The sequence below is a fragment of the Callithrix jacchus genome, chromosome 5 (assembly GCF_049354715.1).
Source record: "Callithrix jacchus isolate 240 chromosome 5, calJac240_pri, whole genome shotgun sequence".
In the NCBI taxonomy this organism is placed as follows: domain Eukaryota; kingdom Metazoa; phylum Chordata; class Mammalia; order Primates; family Cebidae; genus Callithrix; species Callithrix jacchus.
Window position 1 is genome coordinate 119,484,314 of NC_133506.1, and position 11,259 is coordinate 119,495,572.

The window sequence follows — 11,259 nt, forward strand, 5'->3', positions numbered from 1 at the left end:
GAACTGAACCATCAGAGTTGGATGTGTGCTTAGATTTATATATTAAAACTGAGTCTTATAAAGAGACTATGCCCAAACATACCGATACACATTTCCAAGTCTATTATCATAAAAGGTTTGTCATTTTACATATTAAAGGCACTTTCCTATGTTTCTATACATTTAAACAATAAAATTGCAACATTCAGAAATTATTTCACTTTAATACAATATCTAAATCACTACTTTAAAACTTCCTTAGGATTTATATTTAATGTAAATAAACTTTATACTCTGGAAAACATAATAAACTTGAATGATGTACTTAGTTATATATGAAAATTGTTTTATAATAAGTAAAAGATTACTATATTTTGACATTATATAATCTCTAAGTACTTGGTAAAGTATTAGATTATCACAAATCAATTTTTTAGTGCTAATTCATGAAATCCTATTAATATAGAGTAAAATGAGCATAAGATAATAAATTATCTTTACTGGAAATCAAGATTGTAAACTAATTTAGAAGTATGATATTACTTCTGTGAGTATCTTGTGAATGTACTTTAGCCTTTCCTTGGTGGGTAACAGCAATGTGCATCTTTTAAACAGTAGACCTAAAAAAGTAAAGAGACACAAGTAAAAATGACAACAATACAACTAATTTAAGAATATCAATAGGGCACAGAATAATGGTTCCTGAAAGTCAAGTATGGTATATCACAGTGGACTATGAGTTGATATGGGTTTTAAGAGTAAGTTTGGGAGGAAGGGTGCAAACACTTACCATTTATGGTATTTACCAAGTGACGCTGATGCTCATCTAAGAGGCCTTGGCATAAAATCTTGCAAAAAACTGTGAAATTGCTACTATAGGACACATGGAAAAACATGTATATTCAAAAAGATAGAAAAACAAGACAAAGACACACTAGAGAAATTTTATTTTGTCTTTATTCCATAGAAAGCAGATTTCAGTATATCTTCAAATTAACCTCATGTCCACAAAGGAAAATGTTTTAAGAGCTGTTAATCTAAAACATGGAAAGAGTGATAAAACAGATTTTCTTTCTTTTTGTTTGTTTTTGAGACAGGGTCTTGCGCTGTTGCCTAGGCTGGAGTGCAGTGGTGTGCCATCATGGCTCACTGCAGTCTTGACCTTCTGGGCTCTAGCGATTCTCCCACTTCAGCATTCCAAGTAGCTAGGACCAGGGGTGTATGCCAGCAAGCTCAGCTAATAAAAAAAATTTTTTTTTTTTTCTTAGAGATGGAGGCTTGCTATGTTGCCCAGACTGGTCTCAAATACTTGGGCTCAAGTGATCCTTCCACCTCGGCCTCCCAAAGCACTGGGATTATAGGTGTGAACCATCATGTTGAGCAGAAAAAACAGATTTTGTATCCCTGTCTCCAAATACAAAAATTTAAGTCATAAGTACTTAAAATTTCAGAGGCTAGATTTTTTTTCCCCCACAGAAAGTATCCAGTTAGGATGAAATATCCATCTCTTCCTTCAAAGATATCCTTTTATGGGACTTGCATGTTAAGAATGTATAGGATTTTGTGTAGATACTTTAAAAAGAAAAAAACCCTCAATTTCTCAGTGAGATATGTAATTTGCACTACAGTGACAGGAAATGTATGATTTGTTTCCCCTAACTTTAAACATTCTATTTTCCTAAAATGGCAATACGTTGTTAACATTCCTATGAGGGCAAATGTCCTCAAACTAAAAATAAGAGATATGGTAGGAAAATATATACCTGAACCTCATGACTTTCTTCAGCTTTCATCTTCTCCGTATTTACTTTTTAACATAAGATTATAATTACTTTATATAATCCTGAAGAATCTATAGGAGTCTAACTTTAGAAGTTGCTATGTTTGGCCGGGCATGGTGGGTCACGCCTGTAATCCCAGCACTTTGGGAGGCCGAGAGATCGAGACCATCCTGGTCAACATGGTGAAACCCCGCCTCTACTAAAAATACAAAAAATTAGCTGGGCATGGTGGCGCATGCCTGTAATCCCAGCTACTCAAGAGGCTGAGGCAGGAGAATTGCCTGAACCCAGGAGGCGGAGTTTGCAGTGAGCCAAGATTGCGCCATTGCACTCCAGCCTGGGTAACAAGAGAGAAACTCTGTCTCAAAAATGAAAAAAAAAAAAAATAGAAGTTACATGTTTGAGTAACACATAAATAGAATTGAGTTTTAAACATAAGCCCTCTTTATTTTTGTATAAAAAAAAAGATATTTTCAAACATGACAACTAAGGGGAAAGAAAAAAACCAAATTTTTCAGTGTTTGGTTTTTAAGCTGAGTTCTTTCCCTTTCATACTTTGGTATCCAGTTCCACAGTATATCATAACTAAAGAATTCTAGGCATTAATTCTTAGAATTCTACTCCTGGGCACAATTGATCCTACTGCCTCAGCCTCCTGAGTATCTGGGACTACAGGCCTGTGTGACTGCTTCCAGCCTTATTTTGGTATGCTGGTTGCCTAATATAAAACTCCTGTTTTTAAGGATTACAACTTACCATGAAACCCAATACTGACTGTTAAAAAAAAAAAAAAAAAACCCACAGGTGCTCTGCTGTACCCTTTAGAGACTTACTTTTTTAAAGTTATTCCCATGAAAATAGAGTCAGATGTAACGTGCTTTCCACACTGGCCATCTGCTCTGTTTTATATGAAGAAGCAAATTAAAATTTATAATTGGCTGAGAACAGTGGCACATGCCTGTAATCCCAGCATTTTGGGAGGCTGAGGAGAGACGATCACTTGAGGACAGGAGTTCGAGACCAGCCTGGCCAACACAGTGAAACCCTGTCTCTACTAATAACATAAAATAGCTAGGCATGGTGGTGCATGCCTGTAATCCCAGTTACTGGAGAGGCTGAGGCATGAGAATCACTTGAACCCAGGAGGCAGAGGTTGCAGTGAATCGAGATTGTGCCACTGCACTCCAGTCTGGGCGACAGACTGTCTCAAAAAAAAAAAAAAAAAAGAACAACGAAAAACCTTCAGAGCATAGGAGATATATATATATAATATAAATACCATATATATTATATATACATATATGAGACAGGTTCTCACTCTGTTGCCAAGGCCAGAGTGCAATGTCACAATTGACTCACTGCAGCCTGATCAAGTAATCCTCCCACCTCAGCCTCCTGAGCAACTGGGACAACAGCTGTATGGTGCCACCATGCCCAGATAATTTTTTAATTTTTTGTAGATGGGTCTCCCTATGTTGCCCAGGCTGGTTTTATTTTTTTATTTATTTTTGAATACCTCTCTGATGCCTGGGAAAGGCTGGTTTTAAACTCCTGGGCTCAAGCGATCCTCCCACCTCAGCTTCCCAAAGTGCTGGGATCACAGGCATAAGCCACTGTGCCTGGCACAAAGCACAGGATTCTGAAAATCTTATTTTAATGTCTGAAAATAAGGCAGGATGCAGTCACACATGCCTGTAGTTTCAGATACTCAAGAGGCTGACGTAGAAGGATCGATTATGCCCAGGAGTACAAGGCCAGCCTGGGCAACACTGCAAGATCTCATCTCAAAAAAAAAAAAAAAAAAAAGTGAAAACAATAATAGATCGGTTAAGAATGACATGAAAAAATGGTAAGTATATCAAACATTTACTTAAAGAATCAGTCACAAATCAAGTGTTTGCATCAAAATTAAATGGAAAGTTGAAATCATTATATGAATAAAACAATTTTAAAAAGCTAGCCATTAAGATCGATACATATTTGTACTTTTTACTGTTTTTGTTAGTTTGTTTAAGCAATTGAGGCTTGATCAGGGAGAAAATTTCTTTCAGATCAAAACCAAAGTATAAGCTCTAATATATTATCCAAGTACCACTTTCTCTACAATTAATGATGATAATTTTTTTCCTTTTCCTTTTCTTTTTTTTTTTTTTTGAGATGGAATTTTGTTCTTGTCGCCCAACTGGAGAGCAATGCAATGGCACGATTTCGGCTCACTGCAACCTCTGCCTCCCAGGTTCCTGAGATTCTCTTGCCTCACCCTCCTGAGTAGCTGGGATTACAGGTGCCTAACAACACACCCAGCTAATTTTTGTATTTTTAGTAGAGACAGTTTCACCATGTTGGCCAGGCTAGTCTCAGACTCCTGACCTCAGGCTATCTGCCTGCCTTGGCCTCCCAAAGTGCTGGGATTACAGGCGTGAGCCACAGTGGCTGGCTGAAAAATGATATTTGCAATGAGAAGTAGGAAAAAGTAGTTTCCATATTGTGTTACAGGCTTAACTAAACCTAATAATAAATACTGAAACCAACAACACTGTAATCAGATCACATACTTTTCTTTCATTTGGTCTTATTAAATACACCGGTAATCATCAAATACAATTGATGTATTTGATGATATCCACACACTCTTATTATCTTAAATCTAAGCATCCTTGGGCTACTAAAAGGCAGTATTCACTTAACTTACTATTATGCCTTTATTCAAATCACACCATCTTGATATTTGGCTTCATTGCCATGCTTTGATGAATTATAAAGCAGTTTCATAGTGAAGTTGGTGTTATTAGTCAAGTCAAAATTAGAAGTTTACATCAGCACTCTCTATTCATTGATTTCAGGGATGATGAAATCAATGAATGGAGTAAAAGACATAAATGATTATAAATCAAGGAAGAAAGATTATACAGACTTTGCTTTGATAAGGTCAGTTTAATTATAGCATAATGACTTAATTGTAAATGTACTTAAAAAACCATAGTTTCTGGTGAGAGGATAAATAATCTTCCAGAATAATGTGTTTAAATTTCTATTTTTAAGGACTAGATTATGGTTGAAAGGGAAAAGAGATAAAACTCATTCAATCCACAGGAAGTGAAGCATCAACTTCCTAAACTGGTGAGCCACTAGAGTTAAGCATAGATGATGTTGTATCTATATGAAATCAAAAGAACTGACACTTTACATCAAAATGCATTTTCTCACCTTTAAAAATAACTGTGGTTAAGGGAGTATTCTCACTTTAAAGAGTAAAAGCATCATAGAAACAGGCACATTTTAGAAAAATTCAATTTCCTACTGGCCTTACACAATTGTATACTAAATTTCTCTTAATGAAGCATAGTTCTTTACTTGTAATTTTTATTATGCAAGTTACCTAGAGATCTGTAGTGCTCCAGTATAGCAGAGTCTTGTCTCCTGCCAGGCAGCTCAAGGTTATGAAAGTCCTGTAGTAGAAGTCTTTTGCGTCCTGATGAGGTTGATATATAATTAACAATATGGTGGCTGACTGTTTTAGACACCATGCTTAGCATGCTGATATCCTTCACTACCAAAAGAAATATATAGACACATATATATGTATGTATCAATGGCTTAAATGCAAGAATGTCACTATTAACACAGTCTATTAACTTATAAGTTAACTCAATCATCATCACTATCACCATCATCATCCCAGTGGGAAAAAAGGGAAAAATCTTAAAATTCTTTTAAATCCAGTTCTCAGTGAATTAGAAACATGTTTGGATTTACCAATCAAGGTACTATGTCATAATTACAGGCATGCTTTCCAGAGTTTTAAGTATTGCTGTGCTCAAAGGAAGATTAAAAAAATAATTTAAGTGTCGTGCTTTCTCATTGTACTCCTTACCTGACAATAACAAAACTTTAGAAAATAAATAAACTTAACATGAATGTCATTAACATTTTAGCATGGCCTAAGATGACAAACTGGTTCTTGGGGAAAATTACAATATTTTAGTGTCTTGTGTAGGCTACTCATAAGTTTTCAAACCTCACCTGACAAATATTTTAAAATTATTTGGAATATTTCCAATGGTAAGGCTTTAAAATTTCCAAATGTTGATATGGGTTGAAAGCCTGAGCCAAGAGTCTTGGAGTAACAGCTGGTTTGATGATTACTACGTCTATGTTTCTGGTTGGGAATCAAAGTGAAACTGGTATTTATTCTGGATGCCATTCTTCTTGTCTCAAAAATTTATCCTGGTCAGAAAAACAAAGCACAGGAGACAAGAAAGAAAGAAAATTAAAGCAAGGAAGAGCTTTTTTTTTATTATTAAATGAAGAGATTGATAGTTTGATATGCAATAGCTGTTTCTCCATATTTTCAAAGGTTTTTTTGTAGCCCAGGCTCGAGTGCAATGGCACAATCTCAGCTCACTGCAACCTCTGCCTCCTGGGTTCAACAGGCCAGTAGCTGGGATTACAGGCATGTGCACCATGCCCAGCTAATTTTGTATTTTTAGTAGAGACGAGGTTTTGCCATGTTGGCCTGGCTGGTCTTGAACTCCTGACCTCATGTGATCCACCCACTTTGGCCTCCCAAAGTGCTAGAATTACAGGTGTGAGCCACCAAGCCTGAAACCACTTACTTTATTAGAACTAAAGCTTAAATAGTTTTAAAGTCTCTATTTTCATATCCTTTTTTATTGCTTCAAACAAAAAAAGTCAGTACTCAGTTTTAAAGGAATAGAAAAATATTACTATAAAATTTTAAAGTTACATTAATACTTTAACTTTTTAAAAGAATATAGGCTGGGTGTTGTGGCTTACATCTGTAATCCCAACACAAAAAAGTAGGTGTCATTACTATTATCAATTATGTCCTGTATAATACTCAAATAAGCAGTAAATTAAAGTCTTTCTTTTGAGTCAAGGTCTTGTTCTGTTGCCCAGGCTGGAGTGCAGTGGCGTAATGATAACTCACTGTAGCCTCAGAACTCCTGCACTCAAACAATCCTCCTGAGTAGCTGGGACTATAGGCACAGAGCCACCATGCCCAGATAAAGTGGAAAAAAAATTTTTTTTGTCGAGACAGTGTCTGTCTATCTTGCCCAACCTGATCTTAAACTCCTGGTCTCAAGTGATCCTCCCACCTCAGACTCCCAAATTGCTGGAATTATAGGTATGAGCCACTGGGCCTGGCCAAGTCTTACATAATTAATAGGACTAGAATAAATACATGAATAGTATAGTAGTAATTCTTCCCTCAATTCTCCATTCTGTTAATAATAGACACTGGCTGGCCGAGGTGGCTCACACCTGTAATCCCAGCGCTTTAGGAGGTGGAGGTGGGTGGATCACCTGAGGTCAGGAGTTGGAGACCAGCCTGGCTAACATGGTGAAACCCCATCTCTACTAAAAATACAAAAATTAGGCTGGGTGCAGTAGCTTAAGCCTGTAATCCCAGCACTTCGGGAGGCCAAGGCGGGTGAATCACCTGAGGTCAGGAGTTTAAGACCAGCCTGAACAACATGGTGAAACCTTGTCTCTACTAAAAATACAACTATTAGCTGGGCATGGTGGCATGCACCTGTAATCCCAGCTACTAGGTAGGCTGAGGGAGGAGAATTGCTTGAACCCAGGAGGCAGAGGTTGTGGTGAGCTGAAATTGTTGCTCATTGCACTCCAATCCAGCATGAGCAACAAAGCGAGATTCTGTCTTAAACAAAAACAAACAAAAGAATAATAATAATAGTCACCGGTGAATCTTAGAAAGGGCCTACGCAACTTGATTTCAAAGACAAATATTTCCTAAACTTCTTTTTTTTTTGAGACTAAGTTTTGCTCTTGTTACCCAGGCTGGAGTGCAATGGTGTGATCTCAGCTCACTCGAACTTCCGCCTCCTGGGTTCAGGCAATTCTCCTGCCTCAGCCTCCTGAGTAGCTGGGATTACAGGCACGCGCCACCATGCCTGGCTAATTTTTTTGTATTTTTAGTAGAGACGGGGTTTCACCATGCTGACCAGGTTGGTCCCGATCTCTTGACCTCGTGATCCACCTGCCTCGGCCTCCCAAAGTGCTGGGATTACAGGCTTGAGCCACCGTGCCCGGCACCACTAATCCTTTAAACATATATACCACACAGTGACTTTGTATCACTCTGTTGTTCTAATTCAGAAAACAATGTCTTTGGTGTATATATACATATATGTATATATGCATAATTACAACTCCAATCTAAGGCTCCTTGTTTCTGAAGTAACAACTAAGACATTTTCATCAAAACGAGATATAAATGTATCTGGTTAAAATGCATTTTCTCCTTTGCTATAAAATTGCTAAAGTCACATTGTTATTGATCTTAAAAAGTTACATATCAACTTACATCAGTTTAAAATTGGTTACACATTTGAAAACATAACAGAGAAATTTAGCTTGTAGTGGAAAGGACACTCTAAACCTCTGAAACCATATTGCAGCACTTGGTGTCAGTATTCGGTGAACATTTAAATTACGAGATATTTTAAAATAATCATTAAAATTACACAAATAACCTATCAACAACTTTACAAAATAAGCTAAACGAAAAGAAGAAAATTAAGTTCACTTATAAACACCTTGGTTTATATCATTGCAGACTTTTACATACATGTATTTCTTTTTTAACAACAAAAAAGGGATCACTATTCATACTACTTTGTAATCTGCTTTTTTCAGTGAATTCTCTTCTCATGCTAATAAATGTCCTTCTACAATTAATCATATTTTAATTACTTAGTGTGTCATTCCACCAAGTAAAAGAATCTTAATCTGTTTAATCTATAAGGTCATTTCTAACTTTTTACAGCAGGCGTTTTAAAGCATTTTTATTATAATAACATAAATCTGGCCTTGGCTTTGACCTGTTTTCCCTGAGGACTGTGGAAAGTAGGACTTGGGCCCAGGGCTCTTCAAAGACTGTCACCAGGTGGGAACTTCAGTGTGTCAATTATGAACTATATATACATTTAAAATAAATATAAATAAGGCTGGGTGCAGTGGCTCGAGTCTGTAATCCCAGCACTTTGGGAGGCCTAGCTGGCTGGATCACCTGAGGTATGGAGTTCGAGACCATTCTGGCCAACATGATGAAATCCCAACTCTACTTAATACAAAAAAATTATCCAGGCATGGTGGAAGACAACTGTGATCCCAGCTACTTGGGAGGTTGAGGCAGGGGAATCACTTGAACCCTGAAGGCAGAGGTTTCAGTGAGCCGATATTGTGCCACTGCACTCCAGCCTGGGCGACAGAGCGAGACTCCATCTCAAAATAAATAAATAAAAATTGAAAAATTATAAACCCAAATTCTTTTAAAACTCAAGTCTCCACTTAGAGTTCCTTATTTTCCTCACTCAGACCTGGACGTTTTGCAGGGAAAAAGAACGTTTTTGTGAACATTCTGATGGTATAATAATAAATTATTTCTGGTTTCTGCTCACCCCTCTAGAGATTAAGGATCACAGCCCCAAATGATAATAATAAAATATGTTTCATGCCCGCTCTTCCATCCCACTAATTCTGACCGCACGTGAAAGGTTCTGAGGGGCTCAGTTTGATGAACTTCCCCACCTTTAAGATAAAAACTAAATTCACAGGGATTTCTGTTTTAATATAAAATCCTTGAAAGGGCCCCACCCCATCTGCCGGGCAGCTGCCCCTAAACATCTCCAAAGCCGCAAATAGGGAAGCCTAAAGGAGAAATTGGCTAACAGGAGAATCAAACCGCAGGGGGTACATCGTTTGCTCCCTTCAGTCATGAAAGATGAAATTATCTCAATAAAGTACCGGGGGAAAAACACCTCTTTTACCACAGATTTTGACAGTTTTCCGGCTACAGAGTCACAGGAAAGTGGGAGTTAGTCGTTTTGCCCCACCGTCCTCAAATTTCTTAGTGTTTAGAAAAGAAACTATCTCCTCACGTTCTTCCCGCCAGTAAGTGAGAGGGTCACACTCCCTTACGCTCCAGAGCTGAGGCCCCATTCACCAGGCGCCCTCGCAAACTCTAGAATATTGTAGAATCTTCCCAGGAGCCCCAGCGGGAAGGAGGCCCCGCCCCCTCATAAATAGCAAGAAGCCTCAGCTCTCGTAGTGCCCGCCTCCCTCATGAATATTGTAGACCTTCCCAGAAGCCCCAGCCGGAAGGAGGCCCCGCCTCCTCATAAATAGTAAGAACCAGCTCCCATGGTGCCCCCCTCCACCCCGTCTCATAAATAATTAACAAGGGCAAGGTCATGGAGTCCAAACTCAGGCCTCAGCCACCGTTTCGCTCCAAGCTGAGGACGGGAGGTGGGACGCAGGTTGGAGCCCTTATGGTATGGAGGAGGCGAGGGTGTAGCCTAAGATCTTGAACCCGGTGAGCCATGTCTCTGCCCCCACTGCCTTTCCTTTCACCTAGCTTTGAGATATCTTTTGAGTCCATCCCACTCCCACTCACCCCAGTAGGGCAAGTTACAAAGGGTTTCATCAAACTTTTTGGTGGAAAAAACCTCCAGACATTCCTTTTTAAATCTGTCTTGTGGGGGCGGTGGCTCACGCCTGTAATTCCAACACTTTGGGAGGCCAAGGCAAGAGAATCCCTTGAGTCCAAGAGTTCTAGACCAGCCTGGGCAACGTAGGGAGAACCCCCCCACCCCGCCCCGTCTCTAAATAAACAAATAAATAATAAATCTGTCTGAAATCAAGGGAAGATGTATGTGTGTCTCCAGCCTCTCAACATGAAATTAAGACAAATCTTTCTGGCTAGGCCCTTCTGACTAGATTACATTCTCATTTATTTATTTATTCATTCTGTAACTGTTTATTGAAGCCTGCTCTGGGCCAGGCACCAGAGTAGGCCCTAAGGATGGAACAGAGAACCAGACAGATAAGTTTCCTGCTATAATGGAGTTTATTAGCCTACTGGGGAAGATAGAATAAACAGAGCATGTACAGATGGTGACAGCAGCATGACAGAGGAAGTAAGACAGAGTGACGGAATGTGTGTATGTTGGTGGAGAGCTACTTTAGATGGAGTGATCCTCAAGGTCCCTCTGATGCGACAATTTGAGAACTAATGGAGGAGAAGGAGCCAGTCAGGAGAAGGGCTGAGGGAAGAGGGAATTGGGGGAAAGATTCTACTTTTGCAGACCAACTTTACATTATACCCAATACAAAATATACAAGGAACTACACAAAGGTGAAACTTGGGGTTAGTTGGCATGCTGTTATTTTATATAGTCACAAATATTCATCTGTTTTGGCTTTGCATCCTTTTTTCCCCTGACTTCAGGTGATCTGCCCACCTCGGCCCTCACAAAGTGCTTTGGATTACAGGTGTGAGCCACTACTTCTGGCATTTTTTTTTTTTTTTAAATAGAGCCTTGCTCTGTCTCCCAGGCTGGAGTGCAGTGGGTCGATCTTGGCTCACTGCAGCCTTTGCCTCCTGGGTTCAAGCCATTCTCAGCCACCCAGTAGCTGGGACCACAGGTGTGCACCATCATGCCCAGCCTTG

General features: G+C 38.9%; 1 protein-coding gene across 2 annotated transcripts in view; it reads right to left on the reverse strand.

Annotated features, from left to right (window-relative positions):
- FBXO47 (F-box protein 47) overlaps positions 1–9,803 on the reverse strand; it is a 30,032-nt gene extending 20,229 nt beyond the window's left edge. Inside the window, exons 1-4 of one of the 2 annotated variants that reach the window (XM_035303307.3) lie at positions 9,689–9,803; positions 5,784–5,987; positions 5,140–5,310; positions 523–599 (exon numbers count right to left, since the gene is read on the reverse strand). In XM_035303307.3, the coding sequence (XP_035159198.1) occupies positions 523–599; positions 5,140–5,310; positions 5,784–5,964 (429 nt within the window). In that variant the 5' untranslated portion in view covers positions 5,965–5,987; positions 9,689–9,803. Of the gene's footprint in view, positions 1–522; positions 600–5,139; positions 5,311–5,783; positions 5,988–9,577 lie in introns of both variants that reach the window. The other variant, XM_078374314.1, reaches the window with a different exon arrangement.
- Between the last annotated feature and the right edge of the window lie 1,456 nt (positions 9,804–11,259).